The following is a 16,512-nucleotide window of genomic DNA, read 5'->3' on the forward strand; positions in this document are numbered from 1 at the left end:
ATTGAAAATTTCCTATTTTATTAAATATCGAATTTCCCTTCAGCAAGATAATGCTTCATTTTTCTGAGTAGCTGATTTTTGATTGTCTACAAACTCTTACCTCCCACAATGCTTTAATGCTTTAGTTTTTAATCCTGGGTGGTACTAATGGGCAGGCCTCAATTTTTGCTTCTGTTTCTGTATTCTTGCAGAATTGTCCCCTTGATTATGGAATTAGCTGCAATATTCCTTGGAGGTTTCATTTTAGGTCACTTTAAGGAAGTAATTTGTGGATTCTTTCAATAAATTTTACCTTCTGCTGCTCAAATATCAGGACAGTTTTCCTTGATGATTTCTTGAAAAATGTTTACTGGGCCTTTTATTGATGGTAGTTTTCAGAACATCCACTAATTACTATTTTGTCACTCCTGGTTCTGGTTTCCACATCATTTGTTTCTCCAATGAAATATTATATATTTTAGTCAAATTTTTCACTTTTAAATTTCATTTCACTGATTCTAGATGTCTAGTTGAGTCATTCATTTCCATTTGTCAAATTCAAAATTTTAGTGCATCACTTTTTTTCTGTGAGTCTTTCACCTCCTTTTGGATTTGGCAAATTGTACTTCAGAAGAATTTTTGTTCTATGGCTTTTTTTCATTTCTCCAATTTTATTTTTAGTTGTTATTTTCTTTTTCAATTTCCTCAAATTGATTTTTAAGAAATAATTATCTTTTATATTTTTTCCCATTTTCCCAATTTTGTGTCTGTGTGTGTCTGTGTGAGGAGGTGTTTCTTCTAGACATTTGCCTATTTTCAATTCCAAGCTTGGGTTCTTATTCCCAAATTGTCATAAATTTCCTTCATAATTCTTATTCCTGCAAATTTTTTCTCACATCTCTTTTTAAAGAATTTTTTAAAGCTTTTTCAAGAGAGCTTGACCTGAGTTCATATCCCCTCTGAGATTTGACTCATAGGCATTTTACCATTGTTATCCTCTTCCAGGCTTCTATTATGATCTTCCCTGACTACATAATATCTCTCTATGGTCAGAGTTTTTGGTGCTCATCTGCTCACTTTTAAAATTTGAGCTCTATTCCTTGGACACACAAGAGATGGTCTCAAGCTTCTTTTAGAAGAACAAGGGTCTCTTACTATGTGGGGGCAAGGATTCTGCAGACTTTGCCATTGGGCTGCTTGCTGAAGTTCACTGACTCCCAGGTTCTCTTCAGTGTTTGCCCTGGGGGTCTCACAGTAGAACTGCTGATGTGCTGGCTCTCTGGATGAGGACACAGTAGGCACAGTAGCTGTACTTTGGCTAAGAGCCTCTCACTAAATCCCAATGCTGGACTTCTTCTGGCTATTCCTAGATGTATCTCCTCTCCCTCCCCCCCACTCTGCTGGACCATGATCCACCTGTGCTGTCCTGTCCTGAAGGCATTCCAATATATCTTAAGCTGAAAAATTGCATTCCAAATGTTTCTGGGTTCTGTCACTCCAAAACCCAGTAGGGCACTTGATCTGCCAAAAGTGTTATGTTTGGTTTTTCGTTGAGTGCATTGATTCCTTCAATTTCTCTTTCATCACCTATTAATGAAGAAAACATTTCCAGTACAATATTGCATAATAGTGGTGTGAATGGACATGCTTGTTTAACCCTTGATCTTATTAGGAATATTTCTAGGCAATCAAAATTCACATGACTTTGGGAACGGCACTTGCAGTACAATGGCCTTCCCCAAGGAGAAGCTTCAGGGTCTTGTTGAGAAACCTCCCACATCTATGACTGAAACAAGGGAAGTCTTCTTCTCTGTAATTATGCAATATATGGACTATCTCATAAAGAACCAGGGTGTGAAATACATTTTGGGGAATGGTTCTGTAGGAGAAGGTTTGTTACTGAGTGTTGCAGAAGAGAGGGTGACAAATGGAAAGAGTAAGTTGGACCATGTGATCATCCATATACACTCCTAATTATGTATCTGTGGAGATGCTTATCAAAGCCAGAATGGCAAAAAAAAAGCTGCGTTTTTCTTCACAAACATAAATAGCTGTCAGTTAAAAATATTTATTGCATTCCCCTGTCACCATCTTAGATTCCCTCTGCCATATGTAGTCCCAGTTGTCCTGCTGGATTCAGGAAGTTGCCTATGGAGGGGAAGCCTCCTTGTTGCTTCAGCTGCTCCCCATGCTCAGAAGGAGAAATCTCCAGCCATATGGGTGAGTTACAGCAAAGAGCTCGCTTCTTACCGCCCGTGCTAGTGAAAAAGACTAAGAGGATATTCTTTTGTCTCAATTTTGCAGAAATGTCACAGTCTCTGTAAATGATTATATGAGTCAGAGAAAGAGCAAAAGTTAGGAACTTTACCCATAAGATAAAGTGTGAAAACAAGGATGCCCATTCTCACCAACATTATGAATCCTTGTACTAGAAATGCTACCTTTAGCAATAAGAGACCAAAGTGAAATTGAAAATTAATGTAAGCAATGAAAAAACTAGTATCACACTTTGCAGGAGATTTGGTATGTTTAGAGAATTCTTGAAAAATCAACAAAAACTACTTGAAACATTTTCAATACAATTGGTGGATAAAAACCAAACCCACATATATCACTGCCATTTTCATGTTATAAAAAAAGGCCAGGAATGAGAGGTAGAAAGAAAAATCCCAGATAAGTGGAAACAAGACAAAATATGTGGAAGTCAACTTGCCAAGTCAAAGCCAGGAATTGTACAAACACAATGACATGGTAAATTTTTCCTGCTGCAAAATGAGAAAGATAATAGACAGGAAGAAATTGTTCATCATCTTATTTCTTTGATGAACTGCCATCACTTACCATTTTATTCCTACATAATTTGCCATGGATATACACAAAGGTAAAGATTAAAAACAATATATACAAGTGTCTCTGCATTTGTATGTATATTTGTAAAATATGTAAATATATAAGTTTATAGATAAGGGAGTGAGAGAGATGTCTTTGCAAGAAATAGAAAGGGAGAAACAGATAGATGCTGAGAGAAAAAGGCAGAGGTAGAGATAGAAAGAAATGAATAGAGAAACAGAAATCGAAACAGAGATGTTGAGCTGGAGAAGGCAAAAGCAAAGAAAGTTACCTGATGGGGGAGTTGTATTCCACACAATATAGATTGCAGACTTTTCTCTAACTTACGGGTCTGGTTTCAGCAGAAAATTTACTCAACACTGACCAAGAGCTGAAAACTAGCAGGGTCTTCAGATATCATGGTTCATGTCCCATAAGAAACCCAGAGCCATTAGCTGACTCTGTAAGCTCCATAGGAGCCATCCAAATGCTGTTATCCCTTTCTACTGATGATCCAGTATTGCCTTTCCCTATTTCATTGTTCTAATGCTTTATGGCATTGAACAACATTGTAACAAAAAAGTCAGACATAGTGAGCAATGCTGAACAAATTGGCCTTTTCCCTCTGACATTTTAATCAACAGACTTGAAAGCAGGGATAGCCCTGGGACTGAACCTGGGACTTGTGGTCAGAGGGAACTCCTGCAGCAGGAACCATCTCTACTTAAGAAGGTCAGGTATTTAGCTGGGCCTTGTTTTCTGGGAGATACCAAAACCATTGTGGAGCAGAGTGATTTCCACAACATTAAAAGGGCATCTGCCCTTTCATGGCCATCACCTGTTTTCATCACACGGGACATGGAGTGACATCAGCTCAGATCAGGAGGTTAAGAAATGAGACAAGGGATAAGGAAATCACCACGTGGGTCACAGGACTTGTGGAATCAACACTGCATCCCAAGCTCCAAGCAGAATGGATGCTGCCATGGCTTATTCAATAGCATTGCATTTGAGTCTGGCCTTACATGGTTTTGAATCCAAGAGAGAAGGAAAAACAGGAAACCAGAGAAAAGGCGGCTTCTGTGAGAAGATCCTACAATTACAAAATTTAGATGATCCCTTAATCTCATCTGCTGCCTTAGTGGGGCACACATGGGTCTCTCCCCTGCAATGACGGCAAATTCTTGTGATCATGATAAAAATTGTAAAAATCATTTAAATAGAGGCTCAATTATGAGCTACATATGTTCTTTCTCCTGTGATGCTTATAATAACCTTATGAAGATGGTGTGATTATTATCCTTATTTCCCTGAAAGGAAAACAAAGACAGACCAAAGCATGTTATTTACCCAGTTACATAACAACTGTGTTTCTGAGGCAGGGTGTAAACTCTGACTTTCTTGACTTCAAGTCCTATTCATATCCAGTAGTCATTTACTTAGTGATAATTCATAGTAAAATTGAAGCAGTTGAGGGTAATTTGTGACATAGCTGGCATGTCTCTTTGGGTTTTTACTGCAGATGTGTCAGGGGCAATAAAAGATTTGTAAAGATCATAAACAAAGAAGGAGAATCAATGAGGAGAAAATAATAATTTTGAGGCAACAGGGAGACTGCTGGTAGAAATCAGGCGCCTAGTGTGTCATTGAAGCATTTGAGATACTAATTTCAGGTCTCATGGACCTGAAAGCTATGGTTAAAATAAGGTCAATCCAATATTCGAAATACTAGTGAAAAACTCCAACTGAGGATCCAAAGAAAACTTTTCTTTAAATTAATTGATGAAATGAAGATATTAATGGGTTATCATTTTCACTATTGAATACATCATGGAAAGGCTTGATTTCTCTTGGGATTGATAAAAAGAATATTTCCAAAACAAAAGAAACAGGTTTTCTATAAGAAACTTGCCAGCTGTTTAAGAAGTCTTTAATTAGTCAATTAAGAGTCATTTAGTATGAGAAGAACTTGGTCATGAATAAAGGGTTAGAGTGATAAAAAGGAAGTGAATCCTTCATTCAGGGAGCATCTATTCCAACAGAGGAGACAAGAATCCACACACTGTCTGGTTCCTTAAATCTAAACCTTATCAGGGGCAGTTTTGTCTGTCTCCTTCACTTCTCCCCCTAAAGAGCAAGGACTTTCCTTTATCTTGAATCGGTGTGATCCTGAGGCCTCCAGGGAGCTAGCCGGAACATTACAGTCTGGAAAACAAACTTTTTACCTGCTTTGGGAAGTGCTTCTCCCCAGGCTGTTGGAGGGGCCGTTTGTCCAGCCCATCATGTGAGCTTTGGGGAATCCACAGGGCTGGAGATGAGGCAGTGAGGGGGGGGGTCAGGCCCGGGATTTCTGGGAGCCCCTGGGGCGGAGTCCAGCCCCAGGTCAGCTGCTGACCACTGCCTACAACAGCCTGTCACTAAATGACCTCATCACCTAAAAAGGAAACATAGCCCTGGTCACCTGGGAGGGGGCAGAGCATCCACAGGACATGAGCCAGCCAGGCCAGAGACAGGGCACACGGGCCCTACTGGCTCTGAAGCGGGTTGTGGTCCCTTTAAGAAACTAGTCCTTTCAGATTGATTTATTCCTTTCTGATTCCCAATCCCTCCTGGCTGATGCATTATCAATTCAAGAAGCTAGGACCTTTGATCCTGGTCAAAAGCACCCTTTTGAATCCCAATAGGAGATCCTGGCCTATCCCAGCCACCGCCCAGGTCTGAGCCAACCTGGGCTCTCCCAGCCCCCATCGGATCTGAGCCAACTGGGGTCTCCACCCAGGGGCCCCTTTAGCTAAATCTCTCATAACAAAAGAACCAAGCTAGAGTCCTCTCTTTGCAGAGGTTCCAAACATGGCAGCCTTAAGCCCGGCATGCCAAGGTTCTCTGCCCACTGGAATACTGTTTCCGGTGCCCTCTTTGCTTTATCTAACACCTTTCACTACTATCTAGACTTTAACCTTACTTCCTATGCCCGTAATAAACCTCTTTTATCAATCTAGTTTTCAGGTATGTAAATTCTTTTATGGGGGATTCTTACACCGGCACTAAACCTCATTTAACTCCCTATCCCTGCACAGAATCCAAAGGGGTTGCAGGGGAGCTCTATTTGACTCCCGGTACCCCGAACCTGCTGCTAGACCTCATTTTCATTTGGGTACCAACATCTAGACCTCATCATCTGGCTCCCTGAGGAAGATCCCCAAAAATGAGACATAATTTGATGACCCAACAGATTCCCACCTTTTTCAGAGCACTCAGAACCAATCTGGGTTTTGAGCTATCGGTGCAGTATTCTTCTGGGAAGAATATCTGTGCCTTCTTTCGTCTCACTCTGTCTCTAAAGATAGTGGACACCCAGACCGGGTCTGGACTTCGGGCAGTATTCTCCCATGGAGAGTATTCGCATTTCAGGCAAAAAGGCCTCTTTTTGTCACACTCTATTTTTAGAGATAGTGGGACCAGGAAATCTGGAACTCTGGATGAGGTATCCTGCAGTGGACATCCAAGGCACCCGGGTCAGGCTCGGATCCTTGTTGGAGCTCTAAGCGCGTGCACAATTCTTTACGAAATTCTGTGGACTCACAGAAGGCCTCCTTTTGTCCCACTCTCTGTCTCTAAAGATACAAGAGAAGTTGGAAGAAGTCCACAGTCTAGACACTCCTGTGCTCTAAAATCCTTCCTTGAGCAGATGCTTGGCTTGAGGAAACACCTTTTGTCCAAAACTTCCTTTGCATCTCAAGGCATTTCTAAACTTTTTTATCTCACCAGAAAGCCCTGCTCTCAGGCAGGGACTCCCAGACATGAGAGGAAGTTTCTCTTTAACACCCCCCAGACCCAGGAGACACGTGGCCGTTCTGGGACCCCTCCCCCCTCGGGGGTCCCAGGTCAGTGCTCTCTTTGATCTGTTCTGGGGAGATACTGGAGAAATGATAGAGGAGCCAAGTTTGGGCCCTTTTCCCACTCCATGTTAAATGCAATGGAGTCTCTCATGGTCAGGCTGTAGCCACGAGGAGAAAGTCAGTCACTGAATTGGGGTGAGCTTGGAGCCATGTCTCTACCCAGGGCTGCTACTCCCTGGACAGGGGTGGGGCCGTCTCCTTCAGGTCTGGCTCTCCCAGCCCCCATCGGATCTGAGCCAACTGGGGTCTCCACCCAGGGGCCCCTTTAGCTAAATCTCTCATAACAAAAGAACCAAGCTAGAGTCCTCTCTTTGCAGAGGTTCCAAACATGGCAGCCTTAAGCCCGGCATGCCAAGGTTCTCTGCCCACTGGAATACTGTTTCCGGTGCCCTCTTTGCTTTATCTAACACCTTTCACTACTATCTAGACTTTAACCTTACTTCCTATGCCCGTAATAAACCTCTTTTATCAATCTAGTTTTCGGGTATGTAAATTCTTTTACGGGGGACTCTTACACCGGCACTAAACCTCATTTAACTCCCTATCCCTGCACAGAATCCAAAGGGGTTGCAGGGGAGCTCTATTTGACTCCCGGTACCCCGAACCTGCTGCTAGACCTCATTTTCATTTGGGTACCAACATCTAGACCTCATCATCTGGCTCCCTGAGGAAGATCCCCAAAAACGAGGCATAATTTGATGACCCAACAGATTCCCACCTTTTTCAGAGCACTCAGAACCAATCTGGGTTTTGAGCTATCGGTGCAGTATTCTTCTGGGAAGAATATCTGTGCCTTCTTTCGTCTCACTCTGTCTCTAAAGATAATGGACACCCAGACCGGGTCTGGACTTCGGGCAGTATTCTCCCATGGAGAGTATTCCCATTTCAGGCAAAAAGGCCTCTTTTTGTCACACTCTATTTTTAGAGATAGTGGGACCGGGAAATCTGGAACTCTGGATGAGGTATCCTGCAGTGGACATCCAAGGCACCCGGGTCAGGCTCGGATCCTTGTTGGAGCTCTAAGCGCGTGCACAATTCTTTACGAATTTCTGTGGACTCACAGAAGGCCTCCTTTTGTCCCACTCTCTGTCTCTAAAGATACGAGAGAAGTTGCAAGAAGTCCACAGTCTAGACACTCCTCTGCTCTAAAATCCTTCCTTGAGCAGATGCTTGGCTTGAGGAAACACCTTTTGTCCAAAACTTCCTTTGCATCTCAAGGCATTTCTAAACTTTTTTATCTCACCAGAAAGCCCTGCTCTCAGGCAGGGACTCCCAGACATGAGAGGAAGTTTCTCTTTAACACCCCCCAGACCCAGGAGACACGTGGCCGTTCTGGGACCCCTCCCCCCTCGGGGGTCCCAGGTCAGTGCTCTCTTTGATCTGTTCTGGGGAGATACTGGAGAAATGATAGAGGAGCCAAGTTTGGGCCCTTTTCCCACTCCATGTTAAATGCAATGGAGTCTCTCATGGTCAGGCTGTAGCCACGAGGAGAAAGTCAGTCACTGAATTGGGGTGAGCTTGGAGCCATGTCTCTACCCAGGGCTGCTACTCCCTGGACAGGGGTGGGGCCGTCTCCTTCAGGTCTGGCTCTCCCAGCAAGATTTGGGGCTTAGACGAGCTCCCCGGCTCTCAAGTTCCAGCGTGGAATCGCCAGAGGAGCCCTCGCCATTCAGGATGCGCGGGGTAAGATGGCGTCTCTCACCCTCGCTCTGGCCTTTCCTCTCCCTCCCCCATGGAGTGGGGATCACAGAGGACTCGAGGCCTTTTTCAGACCTCTCCCACGTGGCTTGGCAACCTGCCATTTAAATGCTCCATCCTGTCCCCTTCTTGGGGTACTGTACCGTACAGATTGCGGACTCAACCTTAATCTCCAATCTCCTGGAAAGTTTTCACCAACTTTTAAAACAGAACTTTGCTGGCCACGCCCCTCAGAGACCTTTACCTGGCTCTTAAAGGAGCCGCAGCTTCCAGCCCTCTGGGGAAGTGTGCTGGTCCCATATGTTTAAAGCTTCTCCCATATATTGTAAAACGGGACTCAGTTTCCCTGGTTTGATCAACCTGCCTTAGAACAGCCTCCCGTCACAGCCTTTTAGCTGGAGAAGGCTCAAAATTATGCTTTTGCATGCTCACGAGGCTGTCTACTAAAACTGGGGATTTCAAACTGCTCTCAGTTTTGTTTGGTTTTTCCCCTAGCTTCAGGGCACTCACTTAAAACCTTTTCTCAGCTATTCTTGGAGAGAAAACCTAACTAAAACAGTCTCTCTCTGTCTCTGTCTCTGTCTCTCTCTCTCTGTCTCTCTCTGGGGACTCCACGGGGCCAGAGATGAGGCAGTGAGGGGGGTCAGGTCCAGGGTTTCTGGGGGACCCTGGGGTGGAGTCCAGCCCCAGGTCAGCTGCTGACCCCAACCTGTCTCCAAATGCCCTCATCCCTTAAAACAGAAACATGGCCCTGGTCACCCGGGAGGGGGCAGAGCATTCACAGGACAGGAGCCAGGCCAGGCCAGAGAAGGGCACACGGGCCCTGCTGCCTCCCCCTCCCCAGAGGCCTTAGGGGTAAACTGGAGGCCTGTCTGTGCCCTGTCCGGGCTGGAAGGCTTCTCTCATGGCCTGGATGGCCCCAAATCCTGAGCATTCAGTTAGACTCGTTCGGGGAGAGGGGAAGAAGGCAAAGGGGCAAGTGAAGCGAAAAGGGGGGAGATGTGGAGGGCCAGGTGGGCTCCAAGGGAGCTGAGGCTCAGAGCAGGGAAGGTGCTTGTCAAGGTCACACGGGAGCCAAGGATTCTCCAGGGCTCTTGGTATGAAAGAACTCCAGGAAAAAAGAGGGAGGGGGAGGAGGGATGATGAGGTCTTCCATGGAGACCCAGAAGGGAAAAGGGAGACGGGAAGTGCAAATGCATCATGTCACAGCCAGGGAAACTGAGGCCCGGGCTCCCCCAGATTATCCAAAGATGAGTCAGGATGGGGATCTCAGGCTTCCTAACTGATTGTGCAGAGAACAGGCCGGTCCCCTCCCTGTGGAGCCCAGTGCCAGGGAAGGCCTCTCGTTGGCAAAGGAAGCGGGGCTCTCGCTGAGGGGCATCTACCAAGGAGGGAAGTGGGGGCCCCCAAAATGCCCTGGGCCTTCAGCGGGCTCTTTATCCTGGAACTAAAGGAAGGCCCCCAGGGCTCCCTCGCCCCCACTTTTGGGGCCTTCCCAGCTCCATTTTCTAGGCCTTCCTTCCCTTCCCCAGGCATTGCCCGAGCCCCAGGTCCTGCGGGGCCACCGTGTTCTCCCCTTCCTGGCTGCTCCTTCCCAGAAGCCTCTTCTCCCTCTGGTGAGGGGGATGATGGGAATGATTTCCAACCACCACAACAACAATAAATGGCGTTTTTTGGCCCTTTAAGGTGAGGAAAGTCCCCTGTGTGTATATACGTGTCCCTGTACGTGTACGTACTTGTATAAATGCACGTGGACATATGTTCTTACACACACTTTGTTTCCTTTGAGCTCCGGAGGCTTAGCTCAGGTGCCTCGAGCTTCCCGGAGACTCCTCTGCTCCCCAGGGGTGTTCTCTGTCCTGAATACAGGAGGTCCTGGCGCACAGTAGGGGCTTAACTAATGCTTTTCCATCGCTCCTCCCCTCCTACTTCAATTCTCCTTTGGCTTTATTTTCATTTTCTTGTTCCGCCATTTTTCAATCACATCCCACACTTTCTGACACCTTTTCTGATTTTCTTGGCAGTAATCCTGGGGTACTTTGTCATATCCTTCTCCAGCTCATTCTATACACGAGGAACTGAGGCAAACAGTGACTTGGCCAAGATCACACAGACAGGAAATGTCTGAGGCCGGATTTGATCTTAGAAGATGTTTCCCAGACCCCAGGGCCGGGGCTCTCACCACTGCCCCACCCGCTGCCCCTTCTTCCTTCAGTTCTGTGCATGTTCCATCTCCCCCAGGGGAATGTAACCCAGAGGGGGAGGGCTGTCACTCTTACTCGGTGTCTAATAAATGCGTGAGGGGGGATCGAAGGCCTCTCCAGCTTTGGGGGATACACAGAAGGAATGTCCCAGCCTGAGGAGGCCTCCAGGGCTGGGGAGCGGCTAGAACGAACCCACGTCCCAGGGAGTCCCCGGACCCTTGGAAACGCGAGTGTGGGGGAATGTCCTGGCGCCTCGGGCCTGCTCTCCCGCGCTGCAATAGTAACTGCCGTGTATAAAGTGCCCACTATGTGCCAGGTCCCGTGCTGAGCCATTGACAGATATTAACTCATTTACTACTAATACTAATAACGACTGTTTATGCAGCACATCCTGTGAGCCAGGCCCTGGGCTAAGGGCTGCACAAGTGCCTCATTTGACCTCACTGCACCCCCAGGAGTTAGGTGCTATTATTACCCCATTTTACATCAGGGCAAACTGAGGCAATCAGAGGGGTTTCCCAGGCTCCCACAGGCAGCAGGTGCCTAAGGCTGCAGTGGGACTCGGGTCTCCCTGGCTCCAGGCCTGAGCTCCATGTTCTGCCCCACTGAGCTGCCCCTTCCAGGCCAGGCGTCCCTGGAGCTCCTGACTCAGCCCTTGCCTCCCCCCTTAGCTTGGCTCTCTCCCTTCCCAGCTCAGGGGTCAGAGAACAACAGACTTGGGCAGGACCATGGAGAGCCCTGGGCCCCTCCCACAGCCCCCCCTGTTCTGCCTGAGGCTGCACCAGATCCTGGACCTGGAGCCAGGAGCCCTCAGAGGGCCTGAGTCCGACCCCTCCTGCTCCAGAAGAGGCCCAGGGAGGTCAGGGATCTCAGCCAGTCACAGGGATCAGCTGGGATCCCCCGGGGGTAAATGATGGTGATCAAAGGAGCCTGTGCTGAGAACTCCCTCTGGGGGATCAGTGTGGGAACCAAAGGCCACAGCAGAGCTCTGAGAGCTCCTGGTCCCGGGTTCTAACGGCAAAGAGGCCCAGGGAGGGGATTCAGCCTCAAGGCCATGGAAAGGGGCTTAGGGAGCCCTGGCAAAGCAGGGGCAACGTGGCCTGTCCTTGTACGTTATTCCCATCGATGCAGGGATCTGGGGTCCGGATACGGGCAGCCCTGAGCCCTCGGGAGTCCCGGTTTCCTTCTGTTTTAGGAGCTGGGATCACGGGGGAGGCAGCGCCCGGAAAGTCGTTCCCTGCCAGGGAGGAGGATGGGCCCTGATGAGACGCACCCCAGATGCCTGGTTCTGAGCCCTTGCCCGCTGGGCCTTCTCTGTGGGGAAGGAAAGGAACAGCTGCCCTGCTGCCCGTCCCCCGGGGCATCGTGTGCTCCCCTTTATAGCCAGAATGGCCGAGGTCTCCTCACTGTTCTGGATGGGCCGCAATGGTCCCCTCAGAACCCGGAGGTTCAGTCCCACCTCGTCTTTCCCAGAAATTCATCCCAACATCCCCAGCTAAAAGGGGGGCCTGAGGAGGGTCAGAGTGAAAGGGAACAAAGTCCTGGGCAGTTCCAGGAGTTCCCTGACAGAGGGGGAGGGCTGTCTGAAGTCTCCTTGCCCAAAGGGCTCCCAGCAGGATCCCGGATTAATCCTGGAAACAAAGTCCTTCAAAACCACTGGTCTCTGCCATAGCTTCTTTATTCACAAATGTCCCAGGCCATGTTTGGGTGCTTGTATGTGTGCGAGTGTGTGTGTGTGTTAAATGAAGCCCCCCTCGTTCCCCCAATTTCCTCTGCTGGGAGCGCTTTGGGGAGACCATACTTCACAATGAAGCTTTGGTTTAATGTTATTTTTTCCCCGGGATTTGCTCCAAAGTGGGAAGAATGAGCCCCTGAGAGGACCCTGACCACCCCATGGGGAGGTCAAGAGCCAAAAATGGATCTTCCATGGGAAGGGTCTCACATTGGACAGGGACAGTCAGGGGACAGGAGGCAAGTTCAAATCTGGCCTCAGGCACTTACTGGAATCACTTTGTCGCCCAAGGCAAGTCCTTCACCTTATTTGCTTCAGTTACTTCATCAATTAAGGGAGGTGCAGGGGGAGCTGCAAAGCCCTCTAGGAAAACCTCAACATGGGGTCACTGAAGATTAGACCTGACTACAATGAGTGAACCTTGCTCTGGGCCCATTTCCTAGATCCAGAGAAGGAAGGGACCAAACCAGCATCACAAGGTCTCTGTGGTCCCTGCTAGTTCTGGCTATAGGATCCTTTGCCTTCTTGTAGATAATCAGGTTGGGAAGATGGCCTGGGATCCATTAGGCAAAGGCATATATACCAAAGTATTTCATATTAGACTCTGTTCATTTTTCTCCCACAGCTCTGACTGGTTTTCACTGCCAGGAGCAGCAGCATCACTTCCCCCAGGATTAAACTGATCTCTTCAACTGGAATCACCAAGCAAAGAGCCCCATCTCAGCCACTCGGGTCCTTCTCCCTCAGACTGGAGGGCTCAAAGATGGAGCTATAAGCTCTGGTCCAAAGGGTTTCTGACTGCAAGAACTCCCCCGGGGAACATATCTAAAAACAGTGGTTGGGAGTAGGAAGGGAATTAGCTTTTGGATAAAATCTCAGGATTGTTCTGCTCTGAATGGTATAAAGGCAGACCAGTCATTCTAATCTCCTGGGAGTCATTTCTCATCTGTAAAGCAGAGATTTCATGAAAGATTTCCTCCAAATTTTCCTTCAAAAGATGTCCAAACGGGACTTCGTAAGTCTTTACTCCCATCACCAAAGAGCAAAGTGTATCTTTAGATCCTGTGATTTCCACCTTCTCAGGTGGGGAAGATGGGCCTGCAGGTGTCTCTGTTCTAGTGGTTGGAGATTGGAAATCTGTCATCAAAATCCTGGACTGAGGAACCTCTGCGGTTCCTTTCATCTCTAACTAATGGATGTGATAATCCTCCATAAAGAGTGAGAACCACCAGCAGAGGAAAACTAGGGGCACTGGACTTTCTCTAATGACGCTTCCAAATGGATGACACTGCGCCCTGAGCAGGAGACCTGGCTCACACGGACCTGGTGCAGGGAACTGGATGAGCAGCAAGGCTACAATTTTACAGACTTTTAGGGAAATTCTCATCTGTGAAGGATTTAGTAAATCTTGTGACCTACAATAGAATATTTCTGGAAGTTTCTTCATCACAGGTGATTGATTGAATTCAGGTCACAAAACTATTTTCCTACAAAAGGCACCTCTGGGATGGAGCCTGACTTGGAACAGGGGAAAGAGAGGTCAAAATATAATTTCGCACTTATGATTTCCCCTGGACGCAGGGACTCAGCTGGAGATGCCGCAGGCAGTCTGGTCCCCGGAATTCTTCTGAGACTGAGACTTCTCTGCGGAAAATGGAACAAGAGGAATGGAGCCCATCATTATCTAAAAATAAATGTACCGGGAGACAGAGAGAAAGTATATAACGGTCACTCATCTCGCACCATTGTCCTTGTCCTGCACATGGACCTGGCTGATGTCCCTCTGTTTCCTCCAGTGTGACCTGAGATCAGAGCCCGGGCTTCTGTAGAGAGACGGGTCGTGGCTGGTGGGGAAAAGTCCCTCCTCAGTCCCTGCCTCAAGCAGCTGACTCGGCTGTAGCATGAGTAGTCGCTCCACTTCCTCAGCATTAAAGCTCTGGTTACTGTTCAGGGGGATGTGGCCCTGCATTGTGAGAAGCATTTCTCACCTCGTTCCTTCCCTTGCTGTGTGTCTGTTGCTGCAGCTTCCAGGCTCTGGGCAGCTTTGCTTCAAAGACACTCAACACATAGCTTACATCCCTGGAGATGTGGAGATTGGCTTCTTTCTCCCCCTAACCTTACCTGGAATGAGCAACACAACAGGAGCAGCACAATTTCAGAGTCCTCCTTACAAGGCTTGTAGGGCTTTTCTGTAAGTGTCTCTCTGTCTGCCTGTGCTCATTTTCACTGGGAGGATGTGGGAAAAGTCCTCATTGCTCAGTCTGAGTCGGGGCGCTCCCCCCTCTCCCTGTTTCTTACTGTTTGTTTCTTCTTGGCAGCTTTCATTCTGTCTCCTTAACGTCACAGTTGAAGAAAGAAAACCCCTCTCCCCTCCTTTCCCTTCCCATTCCCCATCAAACAGGCCGTGCCCAGGATTCTCCCTCCCTACCAGGCTCAGTCTCTTGTCTCCCTCCCCTCCCGGCCATCCTGACTTCATGTAAATAGTGAAGGGTTAATGGCCTGAAGCAGCAGAAGTGCTTGGGCCCCCGCTGCCTTTCTAAACTAGGATAGAATCATTGCTGAGTGTGCAGAACCTGAGCAAGGGGAAATCTGGCCGTTCCCAGGAAGGGAAGCTGTGTCTCCTCCCCAGCTTTGCCTATCTGACAACAAGAGAGCAGCCCTTGTTAGGAAGCCATGGGACCCCTTCTTCAGGAAATTTAGGGTTGGGGATAATTCTACTCCTCCCACCTCATTTATGACTGGGAATTATGACCTTATGTTTACTCCTTCCTGCGGGTGAGTGAATTTATCATTAGTTTCTATTTTTTTAGGTACAAAGTAATATGATAACAAAAGTCAGGGTATCCCAGCTTAGGGAATCTCAAAAGTACTGAGTACATTGGGACTGATGGAGCCTGGAACTGAGGGCTGGGAAATTTGACTTTATTTGGGAAAGACAGAATTGTGCAGGATGGAGTGCTAGCAAGTTCCCAGACTTGCAAATGGCTTTAGGAAATGCCTGTTCCCTCTCAGTGATGTCTGGAGAATTCTGTTTTCTCCAGGGGGTGTGACAGGGGCTGCTTTTACTTTCTCAAGCTAACTCTTCTTTAACTGAATGAACCAGGGACAGGTGGGCATGTTTACTTTCTGGGATTTTGACAAGGCATCCTGACCTTCCTGCTGCTGCCTAGGTCTTAGTTTTATGGTTTGTCACTATCACCTCTTTGCAAAACCCTCCTTTACATGGCAGGATCTCAGTATATAGCCGTGTGACACTCAAATATAACCTTTTGTAAGTCTGCGCTGTAGTAAAAAAATTCAGATTCCTCCCCCGATTTCTGGATGGTTTTCCTCCATCACATCAGAGAAGCTGATCGGCTATTTACTCTGCCCTCTGCTTGTTGAAGACACACCATGAGTTTCACTGAATGGTTCTCTGGCAGATAAGAATTCTTTTCTGAAACTTGTTGTAGCCTTGTGTCATTATTGAATCCCTCTGGATTCTTTTTTTGATTTGAATTTTTCTTTGTACTTAACAAATAAAAATTCTCTATCAATCAATAGTCATAAATTATAAATATTTTATAACAATTGTGTATATTTTTTTCTAAGAAACAAGGCCATTAAATGATATGATTTACTCGTTATTCTTTTATTGCCTCAGTATGCTTCTTTTTATTCTATTTGTAGTTAATCATCTAGGAAAAGTGAGAAGTTTGACCTAAAGGGAGAAGTTTCACCAACCATTTTGAAACATTAAATAACAATCCTGTCCTAAATCAAATGCCCTTTTATGTTTTATGAATTATTTGATTTTTACCTTGAGAACTGCACTCCATGCAGAAGGTAAGGCCTCCATATTGTCAACACTGATGATAATTTGATGCAAATTGAATATAAGTCACAGTACCTTATTTCTTCCTTCCATCATACTCTAAAGCTTCTAGAGTCAACAACTATCCATGTCTTCTTGTGGAATGAGTGAATGCCTCAAGCAAACAGAGTTACCTGAGGACAGAGAGCCAGTAGTCCTCACATTACAAATTACAAAAAGAAAAGAATATTAGAACAATGTGTATGGATAGAGGCTAGATTGAATTCAAATGGAAGGAGCTAAACAGCTATTAGAATCCTTCACTTTAACTAAAAGTTGGGAAAGTCCCTATTCTGAAATGAATTATTTGTGAGGTTG

The 16,512-nt window shown here is 46.7% G+C and overlaps 1 protein-coding gene across 1 annotated transcript in view; it reads right to left on the reverse strand.

The window, feature by feature from the left end:
• The window catches only part of LOC127548989 (vomeronasal type-2 receptor 26-like), a 22,672-nt gene extending 8,362 nt beyond the window's left edge, over nt 1-14,310 (reverse strand). The window contains exons 1-2 of the mRNA XM_051976699.1: nt 14,085-14,310; nt 11,722-11,846 (exon numbers count right to left, since the gene is read on the reverse strand). Of these exons, the coding sequence (XP_051832659.1) occupies nt 11,722-11,846; nt 14,085-14,310 (351 nt within the window). The remainder of the gene's footprint in view (nt 1-11,721; nt 11,847-14,084) is intronic.
• Between the last annotated feature and the right edge of the window lie 2,202 nt (nt 14,311-16,512).

This window comes from Antechinus flavipes, chromosome 1 (assembly GCF_016432865.1).
Source record: "Antechinus flavipes isolate AdamAnt ecotype Samford, QLD, Australia chromosome 1, AdamAnt_v2, whole genome shotgun sequence".
Taxonomy (NCBI): Eukaryota; Metazoa; Chordata; class Mammalia; order Dasyuromorphia; family Dasyuridae; genus Antechinus; species Antechinus flavipes.